The sequence below is a fragment of the Nannospalax galili genome, unplaced genomic scaffold (assembly GCF_000622305.1).
Source record: "Nannospalax galili isolate Female #2095 unplaced genomic scaffold, S.galili_v1.0 scaffold308, whole genome shotgun sequence".
Classification (NCBI taxonomy): Eukaryota; Metazoa; Chordata; class Mammalia; order Rodentia; family Spalacidae; genus Nannospalax; species Nannospalax galili.
Window position 1 is genome coordinate 904,892 of NW_008359214.1, and position 19,164 is coordinate 924,055.

General features: G+C 35.3%; 1 protein-coding gene across 3 annotated transcripts in view; it reads left to right on the forward strand.

Annotated features, from left to right (window-relative positions):
- The window catches only part of Diaph3 (diaphanous related formin 3), a 545,702-nt gene that overhangs the window by 370,544 nt on the left and 155,994 nt on the right, over positions 1–19,164 (forward strand). For all 3 annotated transcript variants that reach the window (XM_008822916.2, XM_008822917.2, XM_029558567.1), the window contains one exon: positions 14,631–14,766. In XM_008822916.2, the coding sequence (XP_008821138.1) occupies positions 14,631–14,766 (136 nt within the window). The remainder of the gene's footprint in view (positions 1–14,630; positions 14,767–19,164) is intronic.

Below are 19,164 nucleotides of genomic sequence, written 5' to 3' on the forward strand. Positions count from 1 at the left end.
GTACAAATAACAGAAGTATAATAGTCTTTGTCTTCTGTTTATAACAGTAATAAGATTTTAAGTGGTTTTTTTCCTTTTTAATTTTGTGCTTTCATATAAAACATTCTGAGCTAAACAGATACCCATCTCTCTGTCTTTAAATTATTGATATCATTTTGCTAGTTATGCTTCATCCAGTTAAAAATTTGTCATTTATCCTATTCGCAAATGTTGAGTTGATTTTTGTTTTATATAATTGAAATATATAATGAAAAATACAAAATCATTTATAACTCCTGTAGTCTTACTGTATCTGTTGAGTTTTGTTATTCTCATGACTTCTCACCTTAAAGGAGTTAACTACTCCCCCAAAATGAAATCATCCAATGAGAAGATACTTTTACTGTCAAATTTTTTTGACAAAGAACAGCTAGAATGCTGTTTGTTTTGGCAAACTATTTAAATCACACAAATTTGACACTTGTCGACTCTGAATGCCATTTGTGCTGACTGCTGTGTGGATCAACTAGGCAATAGCAGGATGGCAAAGCACTTACCATTTCCTGTGTACTCCTTAACTCTTGTAGATTGCTTCGTTTTAAATTGTCAGAGGCAAGAACATCATGCACAAGTCCTATGGTGGGGTGTTGAGCCAGCTTATATAATTTTCTCCACATGGATATTTTGGTGGGCTTACAATTTCAGTGTATTTGGAGTCTTTTCATATAAGGCTTATGTCTTCATTAGCACCCTTGTTATTCTGAGATCATGCTTGGAGCTATAAGCCATTCAATATAGAAGAGAATATTCTAGTTCTGGGGTTTTGTTTCCTCCTCTCATCCTTTAGTATCTGTTTATTTGAGCAATATGATTAATTCAAAATGCTTAATATTTTTTAAATATTTTATCATTTTTATTTTATGTGTATGTGTGTATTGCCTGCATGTAGGTAAGTGCACCCATGTTGTGCAATGCTTGCAGAGAACAGAAGAGACTGTCAGATTCCTTGGAACTGTAGTTAGTCAGTTGTTAGCTGCCATGTGGGTGCTGGTATTTGTACCCAGGTCTTCTGCAAGAACAGTCAGTGTTCTTAACCACTGAGCCCTCTCTCCAGCCCCAGGATGCTTAATATTTTGACTTTTCAATTTTCAAAATATTTGTGATAATTTCCTAACCATTAGTCTTTAACTATATGGTATAGTTGATTTAAGTTTGTCTTTACTGATAAGATTCATTCTTACTATGTATTGCTCAGTCAGATAATAATAAATGTATTCGACTGGCCAGTTCTATATGATTAAATCCAGGCAATTTGTATTCCCCTTTCAAACTTTAAGAAGCTTTTTATTCTGTTGCTCATTGAAATAAAACATCAAAGTTAAAAGCATTTTATTTTACATTATTTTAATGTAGTGACAATGTACATAATACTAGCACATGCTAACCCATTGAAGAGATAACATTATTAACCAGCATGCACAAAAAAAGAGAGCATGATCTTTATAGGTCAAATTCAGCCATTTCTTCTACTTCATACACATAGCCAGACAGAGGTACGAAACAGTAGGAGAGGAGTGAAAAGGATGATATACCCCTTAAGGGTGACTTTTATGTTTTAAACATAACCAGGTTCACAAGGGGCATATGTGACATTAGTTACCTCTCTTGCTGGAGAAAGGGGCTTAACAGGAGCTTAGCAAAGTGCTACCAAGTCAGCAGCCTACCTTTAAGCACTATGTGGGTACCATGTTTGCCAGTGTTTAGCCTCCCAATTGGGAACTAGAAAGATCATTATATTACTTCAAGGAAGTGAATTACACTGTAGAGAATCAAATTATATTTTAAGGACTTTTATTATAACCATTTCATGCTTTATTTAAAAAAAACTTGTGTAAATTGAAGTATTTTAATTTACTGAGATTTTTGCAGTGTATTTTAAAGAATTGCGGACCACTTCATAGGGAAGTTATAAAGGGTCAGTCAGTAATGTCATCAGTGGTCTAATAAGTAATTTACTGGTTTATCTGACACTGAATTTAGAGAAAAGAGCAGCTTGAAGGTGAAACAGTTTAATCATGAGCACCTGCATAACCTTTGGGGACAGTTTTCCATTTTCACAGTGTACCAACCATAGATCATTCACTAAATCATAATTGGGCCTCAGTGTTAAAATGTAGAATTGTTCCTGCCAGAGCAGAGTGATCATGCACTTCTGTTCTCGTTAATAGCATTATGAATATTAGGTTTGGTAATCCTAGAATTAATTTAGTGTTACTTTCTAGGATGTGTATTTTGTGATTATTATAAGTAGTTTCTAGGATTCATATTACTGTTTTTTTTTTAATTTGGTGAAATTTTAGTTGTAAAGGAAAATAATTTTGATGGATAACTGAGAAGCAAACCATATACTTTTGATCATTTGTTGGTTTCTTTATTTACTGGACAGGATTTCCCTGTATGGTCTTCAGTCCCAGAGTTCTAGGTGCTCTACCTCTGGAGTGCTGGGATTAAAGGCCTGTGCCAACACATTGGCCCCTTGAATTCTTTGTTGTTGTTGTTGTTGTTGTTGTTGTTGTTGTTGTTGCTGCTGCTGCTGCTGCTACTGGTTTGTATGTTTGTTTAATTCTTTAAATGCTTAATTTTTTATTTTCTCTTCATGTTCCACTATAGGAATATTAGAAGAGTACAAGATTGCATTTCATTGTTTTGTTTTGTTCTGTTTTTGTTGTTGTTATTGTTTTTACATTATTTTCTGTTTACTCCTGAAGAGAAAGCCATCAGGAGTTTCCAGAATCAGCTGTTAGGTATAGGTGAGCTTTGCCTCCATGAACTTGAAGCACAGGGCTCAGTGGAAATGTAATAGACCCTTATCTGTTTGTCTACATAGGAGAAATTAGTCTGCTTTTCATGGTACCTAGTACCCACTCCTCAGGAAAGCATGAAAGGTTGAGTTTATCTTGTCTTACTTTAGAGACATGAGACAAAATGTGAATGCTTAGACACCAAAACTGAGTTTATTAAAACCTGTACTAAAGAGATCTCAGGCTTACATGGCTTAAGTATCCATAAACATTGAAAGGAATATAAATAAACAGCAAGGTGTTTTTAAACCTTACATTTTTTAAAAAATGAAATCCATCTTATTTTCTGAAACATAAAAATATATAGGATATTACAATAGCTTGAAAAAATGTCATGAATACATGAAGATGCATATATTTAGATGCTCTGAAATCAAGTGAAGTACAATTTTTTTTTTGAAAAGTCAGGCTCTATTGCTGTCTACTTGTATATAATACTATCATTTTCTATTTTATTATACCTCTTATAAGATTGATCTGTAGAATAAAGGCATGTTTGAGCTATAGACTTTCTTAAGCCCTTTTTGCAAAAAAAAGGCAAAATGTACACTAGTGAGTAATAAAATTAGAGGAAAAATAAAACTGTTAATTGGACAGTGTTTTAAACTAAATATGAGGAATGCCAGTTTCTAGTAAAAGCAATACTTTGGGGAGAAATACAGGAAAGTAAACTGTCCTTTTCAAGAATAAAATCCACTAACATATTAGATCTGGTAATATTCACACATTAGACCTGATAATATTATAACAATGTGCATATATATGTAAATTAAGTGCTTAGAGAAATAATAGCTAGACTTTTGGTTGAGAACTACATCTTGCCTTCCATATTTAATTCATCACATACCTTCCCTGCCAAGTCCTTCTGCCTGCATTGGATGCTTCCACTTTACTCACATTCAACTTAGAATACCATCATATTCCAACATCTCTGAATAGAAATACTTAAATTCTCATAAGAGCTATGAAAATTGGCTCTCCCCTTTTTCTTCATAGAATCCTGTAATACTGATAGGAGCCAGAAAGTGGCTCTTTCTTGAATGTTGCTGAATAAATGTGCTTGAGGCACTTGAATAATTATACTATAATGAAAATAATATTTTAAACTAGTGGCATAATAATAAAATAATATTTGTTAACATTTGTGTTGTGGGTCTTCCCACTTAATGTACTAGGCAGTGGTACAAGGGAAACCCATGAATTCTTTCATTTTTCAGATATCCCCATATATTAGGTACTGCTTTGTCTTTTTCTCAGAAGCAACTGAGATACTGCCACCCAGCACCATATAGTCATGTAGGCAAAAGAATATGGTTTTACATTTCTATCCCATTAGATTATACTTTCTTTTTAGTGTGTGTCGGTAAGCTCAGGTTTTTTTAAAATAATGTCTAAAAAGTCAGATCTCATATTTATTACTTACCAAAATGACCATCATTCTTGGTTGAACAATTTTTGTGAGTGCGTTGTTTAGGACTGATTTTATATTGCTACCCAATTACCTTAGTCTACCCTTGGAATGAAAACATACATGTATATATATAAAGTACCCAGAATTACATAAGTGTATGTGAACTGCCATATCAAAATGTTTCAAGAGATAAGAGAAGTTTTGTTTTTAAATAATAAGTAGTCTACCAAAAATGATCACTTTTTTCTATTAAATTTTTAAAATTAAGTTTTTTATTCAATTTTTGTGTATTTTATATATAACATCTCAAACAATCTTAATCATCTTTATACCTCCATTCCCCACTGGCACCCTCCTATAGCCCCCGTACTGGAGTTCATATACTCTGTCATTCTTGTTAAGGCCCACTGTGTCAAGTCAGTGTCTCCAGGTGTTTCCCACTGAAAGTCCATCCACTGATGCCAATGTAAGATTGAGGTCTGCTGTTCATTTTCCCAATTCTGTGCTAGGTTTTTGTCTGCCTGAATTTGCATGGAACTTGTGTATGCAGGCACCATTGCCATAGAATCCTATAAGCAGGGTCCCAGGAGCTTGTAGGTCTCTGTTTCCATATGGTCTTGCACCTCCTCCCTGAGGAGGAAGGGTTATACAAGGAACCTTGGGGATAAAGGGAAAGAAGGAGCTCAAGAGAGATGGGACCATAGGAGACTGGCATTATCAAGGGAAAAATGGGGGATATAGGGGCATTTTAAATGGGGAAACCATTTAAAGGGTTAGACAGTGAGAGAGGAGAGATAAATAATGCCTAGCTAGTTTTGAAAAATCAGAGGGAATCATATTAGTCTAACAACCTAATAACAAATTACACATATATTATTGCTACATGAGTCCATGTGTATAGCTAAAGGCTGCATAACAAGAAATAGTGCCAGATAGGAGATACCTTCCTTTGAATCATTGGCCAGGGTCAAGAGACTCCCAATATAATTATCTCAGCCCTTGATGGCATCCCAGAACTTGAAGGTAAGACCATACTGCCAAAAACAGAACATACTTCAGACACAGGATTTGGAGCGATAGAACTGCAGCTGACCTGAAACCACTTCCTCCGAAGGCTAGCTCTCATAACTTTAGAGAGTGTTATGAAGGTGCCAAGGGAAAACATCAATCTGGTCCAACACCAGCTTCAAGACCAAATAACCACAGCAGTGGCCAGCGCAGCATACATCATTGGTGCAATAGTGGCACTTTTATCTTGGGGACAATCAACAGCTACCTAATTGGACTAAAAGCCCACAGTGGGAGGAAACTCAAGTGTGGTACTGTAAACAACCAAATACACATGGCTGGAGTGGTCATAGATCTTAGAGAAAACCCTAAGACTGTCGCATCCCTAGAATAATGTGATTTCTTAGTATGTGCAAAATATGTATCCTTATAGTTACAGACAAAATATCCCAGTCTCCTCTCATCAAAGAAGCTCATTTTGCAACAGTCGGAGACTAAAATTAGATTATTATTTATATCACATTAACATATTATAAAAAGCCAGTGATTCACAACAAATGATCTCTGTTCATGTAGAAAAACCACAGTGTCTCTACATCAGTGCTCATAGCTTTCAGCTGCTTATTTTCATTTATACCATCTTATTTCTCAAGTATAAATGACTAGTTCTTGCCTTTTGAAATTTAGGTGATATCTTTTGACCCTGAACTGGAAAATGAGCATTAGCCATCATTCCATCTATTCACTCCATAATTCTTTTTTTAATTTTTATTTATTGTGTATTTAGGAGTGTGAGTGTATTGCCTGTATGTATATAAGTGCAACCAAGTCATGCAGTGCCCGTGGAGCTCAGAAGACCTGTTGGATCCCCTAGAAATGGAGTTATGGGTTGTTGTTAGCCACCAGTGGGTGCTGGGAACCAAACCCACATTCTCTATAAGAGCAAAAAGTGCTCTTAACCACTGAGCCACTCTCTATCTCCCATGGTTCTTTTTTTAAATTATTCAGTCCTTATAGAATTTTTTTCAATGTATATTTGCATTGAATTTTTGTGCATTTCATATAATAGATCTAACTCTTATTTAGACCCCTTCTCCTATCTGTACTCCCCATAGTCCACCCACAGAATTTCATGCATTCTGTCACGTATGTCAAGACCTATCGAGTCAAGTTTGTGTACCCAGATGCCCCTTAGTGTAAGTTCATTCACTGGAGCTTGGTCAGCCTATCTAGTGTCACTCTTTTAAAGATCAACTCTCCCACCCAGCAGTGATCAGCTGCCAAAAGTTCCTCAGCTAATGTTGGGCCTCCTGCCTATTTCCCTAGCTCTAAGTTTTTTTTTCTTGTTTTGTAAATAAAACTTTATAAAACTTTTTTGGAACACATTCGTACACATCAATTAATATGCTGTCTTTTTTTGGAGGAGGGTCTATTTTATTGTTTGTGTGTGTGTATGTATTTCATACAGAACATCTCATACAGTCTTAATCATCTTTATACCCCCATCCCCACTGGCACCATCCCATAGCCCCCCCACCCACCCACTGGAGCCCATATACTCTATCATCCCTCTTACTGCCCACTGTGTTGTCAGTGCCCCCAGCCATTCCACAGTGCAAGTCCATCCACTGAGTCTAGTCAGCCTATCTAGCAGTTCTTCATCTAGTAGCAATGAATTGACAACATCCCTTTAGATAACATTGGGGGCTGCTGTTCATTATCCCAGTTCTATGCTGGGTTACTGTCTGCCTGAGTTTGTATGGGACTTGTGTATGCTGACACCTATGCCATAAAATCATATGAGCAGGTTCCCAGGAGCTTGTAGGACTGTTTCCATGTGGTCATGCACATCCTCTCTGGCTGACAGTCTTTACATCCCCTCTTCCACCATCGTCCCTGAGCCTTGGGTGGGTGAAGTTTAATAAAGAGGTCCTGTCCAAGGACCATTATTTAGCAGATTCTTGATCTCTACACTTTGGCTTTTTGTGACCTTTTGTGTTCCTGGCCCTGAACTGCATGGGGGAGATTCGTTATTGAGAACTGATTCATTAGTGTCCTCTTCTTTATCTCAGTTCTATGTTCCATGAGCTTTAGGTGTAGAGGTTGCATTCCAGATGTGTCCCTTAGGCCTGGCCAATTCATAGACAATGTCTGTGTGTGACCAGTTGTGGTACTTGATATTAGTCTCTGCTGCAAAATGAGCTTCTTTGATGAGTGGTGACTGGGATATTTGTCTGTAAATATAAGGATACATATTTTGCACATAGGAAGAAATCACATTAGTCTTAGCAATGTGTGAGTTTTGGGGTTTTCTCTAAGATCTATGGCCACTCCAGCCATTGATGTGGTTATTTATTCTTGAAGCTGGTGCTGGATCATCCATTGATGTTTTCCCTTGGCATTTTCATAGCGTTTTCCAAAGCTATGAGAGCTCACCTTCAGGGGAAGTGGCTTCCAGGTCAGTTGCTGTTCTATTTCTCCAAATCCTGTGTCTGACATATGTTCTGGCTTTGGCAGTATGGTCTTACCTTTAAGTTCTGGGAGGCCATCACAGGCTGTGGCAGTAGCCTGAGTAATTTTGGGAGTCTCTTGGACCACTGTGGCCAACAACTCAAAGAAAGGTATCTCTTGTCTGGCACTGTTTCTTGTTATGTAGCCTTTAGCTACATGTAGAGATAATGTATGTATAATTTGTCAGTGGGTTGTTGGACTAATATGGTTCCTTATGCTACCAAGCCTTATGACCTGAGTTCAATCCCTGGGACCTACATGATTGAAGGAGAGAACAGACTCCTTCTAGTGGTCCTCTAATCTTCATATGCAAGGAGAGATGGGGAGAGAGGGAACACAGCAAAGGGAAGGTGTGGGGGAAGAGAGAGATTGATAAATATAGTTTAAAAGAGCTTTTAAAAGTTAAATGTAAGGCCAGTCTTATTGTTGCAATCATGGATAAGTTGGCAATATGTGCTTAAACAGCCCCAAATGTTACATATATGGCCACTTGTAGTCCAGAAAGAATGGCAGATAACTATAGGGGTGGGGGCAGGATTCTCCCCCCCCCCATTTTGCATCTCTATCTCATACTATTCAAAACCTTTGATCTCTAATGAAGTCAATACTAATGTCATTGGGGTGAATACCTCCCCAAAAGGGAAAATATGCATCTCTACCTCATCCTATTAAAAAACATTTATCTCAAATAAAGTAAATGCTAACATGTCAAAAACAACTTAAAATTTCATGAAGTACAGGAAATACCTGTTACTGACATAGGAAGGATACCTTAAAGAGTTAAAAGGACCAACATTGAAGGACACATATTTTGACTATAAAATTTAGGAACTTCTGTTTATGAAAGACAATGTAAATATAGTACAGTGACAGTTACAATCTGGGACTTTATTTATATAAACATAAATTGATAAAAGTGTGATATCCAGAGTATCTAGAGAACTAACAAGTCCTTAAGAGAAAACCTAAAGAAAAGCAGGTAAAGTAAATGAGGAGGCAATTCACAGAAGAGGACATGCAAATGAGTTTGCAAATATGTGAGAAGATGATTAAATGAATTAAGAGACCTAGAAATAGAACTTAAAAGCATGATGTGAACCCATGTTCACTAGCAAGATCAAGACTTGTGATGGCAGTTTTGGTAGGCTCATGAGGCTCGATGACATGCTGATGGTAGAAGTATACATTGGCAAAACCACTTAGAAAGCACTTTACATCTTCTAATGAGACCTACAAGGCTCCAGCCCTTTGGTTCATCAACTCCACCCCCGTCTTAAATGGGAGTGGCCTTAAGTTTGTTGTAATCATAGAACCATAGTCCATATTAAAAAATAGTATTTATAAGCCAAGCATGGTGGTGCACACCTTTAATCCTAGCACTCAGGAGGCAGAGACAGACGGATCTCCGTGAGTTCAAGGCCAGCCTGGTCTACATAGTGAGTTCTAGGACAGCTGGAGCTACAGGGAGACCCTGTCTCAAAAATATATATATGTATATTATTTATAGTTCAATTCATACTCTTATGTATATTATTTTAGATTAGGAAAAACTTCAAGGAATAACAGACAGAGATGTTTTATTTTGGAGTCAAATATGAGTGAATGTGGCCCAGGAACACAGATTTAGGTTTCCCCAAATACCATGTTCCAATGAGGTAGCAATCTCATGAACTTTTTATAGTAACAGGACAAAGAATGTCGTAAGTCAACACACTTTCAAGTATATTGGTGGGTGCATTTAGTAGGCAGGTCATAGAAAAGCAGGCAGAAGTCCACTATAGGCCTCAGGTGCTAGCTGATGACATTCTTAGCCTTTTGGTTGGTGGCAGCTGGTGTTCTGCTAGTTAATACTTTCCAAAAGGTTTTTTATCTGTTAGTCAAAAGATGAAACAGAAACAGATGTGGGCAAGGAATGGCTATTCTTACTGTTTATATTGCTCTCAAAATCTTTTTTTCCCATTTATTTAAAAGTGGCTGGCAATAATTTTATATACTCATTTAAAAGCCAATTAATGTCAAGTACCATTAAAGAACTCTTACATATGTGCAGTAGCTGGCCTGTACAATGTTTATATCCATATCGTTCATCAACCATATATTGGAAACAACTTAAATCCTGTGGATATAATAAATTCAGTAATACAGACAGTGTAGATAAAGTACAATTTACGGGTGAAAGGTGGATCAGTCTTACAATTTTGAGTGAAAAACCAGTCACATAGGTTAACAACTGATACAATTTTCATGAATTCAAAGATGTTTATGATGACAGTAACCATAACTCACTGAGCATTGCTCTCTGTCAGTCACTTCAATGTTTTCCATATATAGATGCATACTCATTTAAATTAACTTGCTTTGGGTCATTTTGACTTGGTTACAAAGAAAATATGTAATGCTATAATAAATATTTGAACTACTTGTGGCAGAATTATTATATCAGTTATATTGGGAAACATAAATTATAGGTGAAAATAATTAGGAATTCAATATATGCCTCTAGAATTCACATCCATTTGTTAGTATATGCATATGTTACATATCTTTGTATATGCTAGTATGCATAGATATTGTTATGTAGATATTCATGCAAAGTATGTGAGCCTTAGGAACTGAGTTTGGTTATCGATTGCCTTTCAAGCAAATAAGGTAAAATGTATCTAAGGTTCTGAGATCCTCTCTGCTCACAGATATATGGACCTTTGAAGAACAAATCAGGAGACTCTATCTGGGGAAGAATGCTCAGAGAGTGTGTTTTGGCAGTACATAGTTGGTCAGTGGTAGTATGAGTTTGTTGATTACTTACAACAGGTCAAGAATAAGACTATTTCCTAAAAGTCAGTCTCTTATAGCCATCCACTGTTGTGTCTGACTCAATCTTAGCTTGTTTACCAGCTTTGAATTGAGGATTGAAATAACTAAGTAGCAGCTGTATCTATAATAACATCATTCTCTGTTGAGTTTTTCTGTTTTAGGCTTCTTTTATTTAAGATTTATCATTAAAAAAAATTACCATTTGTCTTATGATGTGATTTGCAGGCTAATGTTTGTTTCTATGATATCTGTTGGTATTAGCCAAAATTTCTCTCCCTACAGTTATAATGTCAGAATAAGATAAGTTTTAAATGAGGTAGACTTATAAATGACAATCAATAGTGCATTTTCCCTAAAACAGAATGGCTTTGGGAACTACTTCAGACCTTATTTTTAACTATAGCATTATTTTTATAGATCTTAGAAAGTAATTTTGACTTTTTTGCTACTATAAAAGGGTGTGGCAATTATATGTGATAATAGAGGCTATATTAAATGTTCACACTGAAATGTGTGCCGTCATTTAAGTAGAAAATTAACACCATAAAACTTTAGATGTTAATACAGTTTGTAAATAAGCTATGTGTTATATTATCTACTGTAGATTTTTTTCCTTTGTGTTTCCCTCAAGTAAGAAATAGAGTTTTATTCTTGAATTTTTATTATTTCTCCACAATCTACTCTTCCTATCTCATCTTTCTTATGTATCCATTCATGACTACACATGTGCACAGATAAACATATTTGTCTTTGAAACATTTTTTTCCTCCCTTTTGGAAATACCCTTCCTACCTGCTTAGCTTATGTTGATTTCTGTAGCTGCCTTTGCCTAATAGCTGGCTTTTAGCATATGCAACCGTAATAGAGTGGAAAAACACTCACTTTCAAATGCAAGTTTCTGCCTCTCTACTTGACTGCAAGAAATAGTACTTCAACATTCTGTACCAAAATGGTAAATGCTGAATCCAGTTTGAATTTTTACAGGATTGCCTATGAAAGCATGTAGTATTTCAGGTGCTATAATATAGATTAATTATAGTAATTAGTGTTAATATCAGTTACAAATTGGGACCGAGTTTGGGAGTTTACCTACTGACAAGCTAACAAGTTAGCATGCCACAATATTCATAAACGTTGGGAGAACCTGAGTCTATGGGGACGGAGACAGAATAGTTTATTATTCAAAGATACAGCATAACTGTAAGTTTTATAGATTTTTGAGCCCCAGTTCTCACAGGGCATTATATAGAAGCCCAGGCAGCAGCTACATAGATAGGAGTTTGTGGTATAGAACAGAATCTGGAATTTAGGGAGTCCAGCCCCTTTTAATAGATAGTAAGTATACTTCTAGACAGAAATAAAGTTGATTTTCTTTAACAAGATACTCTACTTTGGCTTCTAAAACTACTTATTTTATGAATACTTGTGAGATAATAGTTTGGAATGAAGGTATTTAACGAGTGCTTTTACCATCTCACATGTTAATGCTTGAAAACCTCCAACATTATTCTCTAATCTATTTCTTGAAAGTCTAACCTGCCCATGCAGAAAAATAACTCTCACCCAAAAGGAGATAAGGGTTAGTTTATTCTAGAACATATTAGTGACTGTGGCCTGGGAACAGAAATTCAGCTTACTCCAAATTCCATGTTCCAATGTGGTAACAATTTCATGAACTTTTATAGTAATATGACAAACAGAAATATAATTCAAGATACTTTTCAAATATAGTGTTGAAAATATCAATGGATGGGTTACAGCAAGACAGGGAAATCTCTATTATAGACCTCAGATGCTGGCTGACAATATTCTTAGTCTTTTGGTTGGTGGAAGTTAGTGATCTGTTAAGTTCATACATCCCAAAAGGTTTCACACAACAATCACTTAGATGTTAGGTCAGACAGAAAGATGGAAACGGAATGGCTATCAATAGTACTTATAGCCAAGGAGATCATTGTAATTAGGTGCTGGACCAGCAACCGGACTTCCAACTTCTCCACAATCATTAGTTGATAAGCCTTGCAGAAGGTTATTGTAAAGTGTGGATCTTTCCAGAAACTTTCATTGATGCACCTTAACTTCTCTAACCTCATTACCACCTCTCTCTCTCTCTCTCTCTCTCTCTCTCTCTCTCTCTCTCTCTCCCTCTCTCTCTCTCCCTCTCTCTCCCCCCTCCCCCCTACTCTTCAACCCACCAACATTCTTGCCATTAGCACTTTGCTCTGCCCATAATTTTCTTCCCCCAGAGCATCACTTAGCTAGCTCTTTGACTTTTAAAATTCAGCCTTTTCAAACCAGAAGTGGGTCTTATCTGACCAACTAGTATAGAGTAACCTTCAGCATTCTGTGACATTGCTTTTTAAAAATGGTATGTCAGAGTTTCAGTTTTTACCCTCTGCCCTATCTCAGCATGTAAGAAAAAGCTAACATTTTCATAATCTCTCTCCCATCTCTTCCTACCCTCCTCCTCTGTCACTCCTTCCATTCTTCTTTTTATCCTTTCTTTCCTCCCTTCTCTAGAAGAGTAGCATTTAGTATCTCATTAAGGTATGTATTGAAATGGATAGCCACATAGGTTAATGTATTCCCTATTCCTTTTGTTTTTTTTTTTCCCTCCTTGTTCTAACTAATAGTATTAACCTTTGTTTTGTAATTTCTAATGAAAAATATGCATTATTTCTGTTTTTGTTTTTGTTTTTTTAATGGTCAAGAGTTGAGAATAGCTCAGTAAAATGCCTCCAAGCCATGAAACCTGTGTTTGTATCCCAGCACCAACACAAAAGCTGGGCATGGTTCAGTAGTGGAAGTCTATAAGCCCATCGCTGGGGTAGCAGACACAGCTCCTTAGTGCTCACCCGTCTGCTGTAGAACGCACTCCCTAAGCTGTCTAGCCAAATTGGTGAGCTCCAGGTTCAATGAGAGACTCTGTCTCAAACAATAAATTTGAAAGTTGTTAAGGAAGATAGCCAATGTCAGCTTCTGACTTCCACCTTCATGGATATATATGGATATATAAATTTGTGCACATGAACATGTACACACACATACACCACACATGCACAGTTGTAGCAACAATAATTATATTGTTCAGTAGTAGAGTACTTGCCTGGGTTAGGACCTGTGCATACCTAGATTTAATCCCTCGCATTGAAAAAAAAAATGCAAATGGATTGGGTCACTCAGGTGGTAGAGTACTTGCCTATTATGCAGGAAGCCCTGGATTCAGTCTCTAGCACTGCATTAAAAAAAATACTGAACAACCTACTTAGGGTTGAATTTTTAGAATATTACTATTGGTAAACATGTAACCTGTTTTCACTGACACTAAATAAAATGTAGTCTCTGTTTAATGTTGTAATATGATGCCATGCTGTTTGTTGGCACTTAAGAAACTCTACCTTTACCTACTGATTCTTACTAATGCCACATGAGAGGCATTTCTTGATTGGTATAAAACTCAGAAATAAGAAATTAATTAACTAATCACATATCCATTGAGATCTTTTGATTAACATGCTACTGGTTTTGATCAACACTCTCAGAATCTGGCTTCGAGACCCTAAATATTTACACAGTTGTTTTTATGACTCTTCTTTCGATATGAAAAAAAAAGGAACTGATGACCATAAGATAAAGTACCTATGAGATTTCATTCTCTTTCTGTCATTTCTCCATTTTCTTAATAATGAATAACTTATAGGAGAGAAAATATAGCAGACTCTTAACAGAGTTGAAGACACTCTATATGTTGGAAAGTTGATTTGATTTGTAAATTTAACTGCCTTTTGATTTTTAGTTTCTGCCTCTCTTCTCCTTTTAGTTAATTCCATTTACATGCAGGTGCTTTAAACCTACCAGTATTTATAGATATATAACATATTTAACAAAGGTTTATATGTCTGCCTTGTAAGACTGCTACTCATTTAAGAACTAAACATCTGAAGGATATTGTCATGATTCTACCTTATATATAATTTTAGATAATTTTTTCTGTGAAACCACTAGTTAAAATTAACCGTTTTTCAATTTTTTAAATTTTGTATTAGCAAGCAATAAAAGAAAACATCAGAAAAAGAGAAGCAGCAGAAAAGGAAAAACGTGCCAGAATAGCTAAAGAATTAGCAGAGAAAGAAAGACTTGAACGCCAGCAAAAGAAAAAGCGCTTAGTAGAAATGAAAACTGGTGAGTACCGTTCACCCCCTGCTCATGCTTCACACTCTTAATATTTATGTGCTTGCTTTATTAGCATTTAATGTACTTGGAGAACAAAATATGACCGCATGTTTCTGTACCTAAACCATAAAGCAGCTGTTTCCCGATGAGTTTTCCTCTCTTTAATTTGCCAATATGTGATATCTTCCTCTAATGTTGGTCAGGGGTAATTAGGTCTTCTGGTAGACTCTTAGTTCTAGTATATACTCTTTCCTTTATTATGCATAGATAACAAGTCTGTTGCAGTGTCTCTTATGAAGTTTATAACCAGTGGAGCCTAGCGAGCCTATATAATGTCACTCCCTTAAAGAAGACCAACTTTCCCTCACCCAGAAATGATCAGCTGCCAGTAGTTCCTCAGCAAAGGTAGGGGCTTCTTGCCCATTTCCCCATTTCTGTGCTTAGCTTTTGTCTGGTTTGGGTTTGCATGTGTCTTGTGCATGCTGTCACCATTGCTGTAAGTTCACATGAGCAAGGTCTTAGAAGCCTGGAAAAACTCTGTTTCCTTGTGGTGATCTACCAACCCAGCTCTTAAAATCTTTCCACCTGAACTGCAGACACACACTTGACTGGATAGGCCTGAACATAGACAACAGAATGTATGAAATCCAGAGGGAGTGCAGATAGGGGAGGGTCTAAATATGATTAAGATGGATTGTAAGAAATGCACAAAAATTCAATAAAAATATGAAAGAATAAACTTACAACCAAGAGATGCTAACACTTTGAAATTCTGATTTTGTCCCATGGGAGGGACAAAAGGTAACCAAGGAAAAATTGATTAAAAGAAATTTAAAACTGGGTTGAGGGTATGACCCTTGCCTGGTGTGCTTCGGCTTGAGGCTCTGAGTTCAGTTTCTAGCATTAAAGAGGCAGAGATAAGAAAACAAGAAGGAAGGGAAGGAAAGGAGGGAAGGAGGGAAGGGAAAAGGGAGAGTGACAACAGAAACAGGAACCACATAGCAACCAATTGTAATCCTTATAAATAAATGCAGAAAAAATAAAATTTTACTTTTTTTTTCTTCCAGACATGATATTTTAGTCAGTATGTTTCAATGTATCCTTCATAGACTCATATTAAAACTTCTTTGAGAAAAAGACATAATGTCTGAGATTAAAGTAAAAATAGCCTAGAGTGACTGGGACATAGGCGATCTTATGGATGAAATAAGATTAGCTCTAAATAGTAGTTGCCAAAGTAGGGTAATATGTACTGTGAGGAATGGTGTGGTCACTATACTGTTTTCTCTGCCTTATAGAATGTTTTCTAATTTTTTAGTTTCTAATTTTTAATGGAATTATTTTTAAAAACTCAACAAATTTAATTTTTATAGGAATATCTATATATTTTTTAATGCTAAAAGACAATGCTAACTAGGGAAGCAAAAAAATTAAGTTGCAGTTAAATCCCCAACCTCTGAAAATTCTTGTTCTTTCACTTCCAAACCACTAAAGATTTCAGGTTTTAATTAAAATCTACCAGCTTCCCTGCTAAATCATGGTGATTCACAATTCTGGACTATGAATGTGCCTAGGTTTGCCCAGGGGTAGGCAGAGATGCCACTTCTGTCTTCTTTACTTCCACTCTTAAGGCCTATTTTATGTTTAATAATGCAAACAGTATAGTAATGTATCACATTTGCTTCTTCTAGGAACAAAAAAAGTCATCTAAGCACAATTTATTTATATTTGAAATTCAGTGTTACCAAAATGAAGATCAGAAAGGTTTATTATTGACTGTTAGACTATGATTTTCAAATAATCTTAAATTAAAATATTAGCTTTTAACTTAACTTTGAAAAGTTGCTCACCTAGTTGAGTCATCTAGCCAACTGTTGATGGCAACTTGGCTGTCCTCTTGGGGTCTGGCCTGAGGAACACACACACAACCTCTCAGTGTTGCTCTGTGACATCAGTTTGGAAAACTGAAATTTAGTATAACTCAAAAGATTCAGTGCAACTTCCAGTGGAATATTTTTTACTATTTCTATTCTTTTTTTCTCTTTAAAAAAATTATATTTTGAATAGAAAAATTATTTTTCCAATTTAAAAATAGTATTTATACAGTATAGAAACCACCTAAAAAATAGTAGATCAGAAGACCATTATTCATAATTTCCCTATCCAAAGAATCACTGTTAACATTTGGGCACATTGTCCTTTGAGTTTGGAAAAGTTCTGCCTTTGAATAAAAGTTGTGGTCCTGGTGAATATGCAACTTGGTATCCTGCATCATTTTGCTAAAATTTCTGAGTATTTTGTGGGTTTTATGATTTGTTAATTTCAAATATGTATTCATTGAATATGTCCCATCTAATTTGATTTACATTATTTAATAAGAAAGTAATGGAATAGTTACTTCTGACTTTTCAGTGTCATATCAAATAATTAGAAAACATAATTTTATTAGGATACAGAGTGGGAAAAGATAAATATTTGTAAAATAGACTTTTGATGCATGGTACTAAATTGATTTCCAAAAGTATTGTTCTAATTTTCCTGACTTTCCACATTAGGTTATGGTTTTGTATTTTATGAAATACAAAATAAGACATACAGGAATAAAAAATGCCACTACTTGTCTTGATAACTTTCCACTTTAAAAACTACTACAAATACACAGTCACCTTTTTCCACTTATAGAATATGTTTTTTCTGAAATCTTGACTTTTATGAAATGAAGGTTTTCTGAAATAGAAGACACTAACATAAGTATGTTCTATTGGCATTTGATTTAATTCTGTTAGAATCATAAGTTAGTGGATGGTTACATTATCTTTCATGCATTCCTGAGATTTGACAAACCCAAGCTTCAGTGCTATATTATGCAAATATGTTGTGGTTTTCTATTATCATTTTATTGGTTTGAGGACAGAATTTAATGTATAGATCACCTTTATTAGTCCTTCACTCAACAAATAGGGGTTTTCTTCATACATATACTGACATCATAGTGATAGATAAGAATGAACTATGTCTCTTTTGTAATGAAGTTTAAAAAATTGCAATGAGTGAATCAGATAACCAAAAATATAAGTTCAGAAGTGAAATAGTACAGGCTGAGCTGGACACTGGCAGGATGGGGAGAGTGATGAAATTTGGTTTTATGGAACTCAGAAAGTGTATCTCAAAGTTCCAGTTGAAAATTCTGATTGATAAAAATCCCCTGAATTGACACCTTTTCTGGCCAGTGTCTTTGGGATAAGCAGGCCTGTGTTTCTGCCCTTTACTCTATGTGCTTATGTACTTTATATTTTTAAACATCTTTTTGTGAGAATCAGCTCTAAGTTTGTGTAGTTTTCTGGGCAGGTGTTGTTTTTGCACAGATCATAGCACTTTTCCAATCTTGGTAGCTGTCTCCAGCCTGGCTTTCCTGGTATCAAATAGTATAGAACTGTGAATTACTGTGTTTACTTCAGTGTTTGTTTCAGTCTGGACCAGGAACTTTTTAGTTTATCTGTTTTTGTATGTAAGAGACGAAACTACTGAATGGTAGAGCAAGAGAAAAATCTTCATATAACACTGTCATAAACCCTCAGGGAGCTTCCTCCTGTATATTTTCCTGACTTTAGTATTTTGGGCATGCAAATAAGAACTGAATTCTTTTTACAGATTTACCAATTCTCGAATCACTACCTCAGGTGGTAGAGTAAATTAAATCCCAGTTCTTTCTCACCCACAGTAGATCATGACTTGCCCTTGGCGGAGCAGGCAGCTGTTTTAAATGTACTGGTATTTATCATCACTGTCCTTAACAGATTTCTGTTAATAGAATGAAAATAAAGAGAAAACCATGAGTTAGGTTTCTCCCAAAAGAAAAATGAAGCATTAAAATCCTTTTGAACAGCAAATCTAAAAAAAAGTAGAGGGTCTTATATTATTATTTCACAGTATTAAAAGATCATTTTTCCCATTTTTGTTTTCTTCAAACCTGATGAGCCTCTACTTCTTAAATACTCATACATTTTGGGGGTATTACTTTGTAAACAAATAAATAAATTACAGATTTGTCTCTGTAAGAATTTTGAATTAGTAAAGTTAGTGTTTAAATTTGAATTATTTTAATTTAGAAAATATCTAATGCATTAAACATCTATAAATTAGTAAACAGAAATTAATATTTATTTGAATTATACTTCTATCCTTATGAAATCATATCTAGAAAGACAAATGAGAATAATGATTTTATATTATTGTATTTAAATAGAATATTCCAAATTCTATTTCTATATCTTAATCATGAAAACAAGGCATTTGATAATAGAATTCTAATATTATGCTTTGAGATTTCCTGAGTTTGTAAGATAATTCACATAATTTTTATATAGCACATCAGAATGGTCTTGAAATGGACCCTGTGTTGTGTAA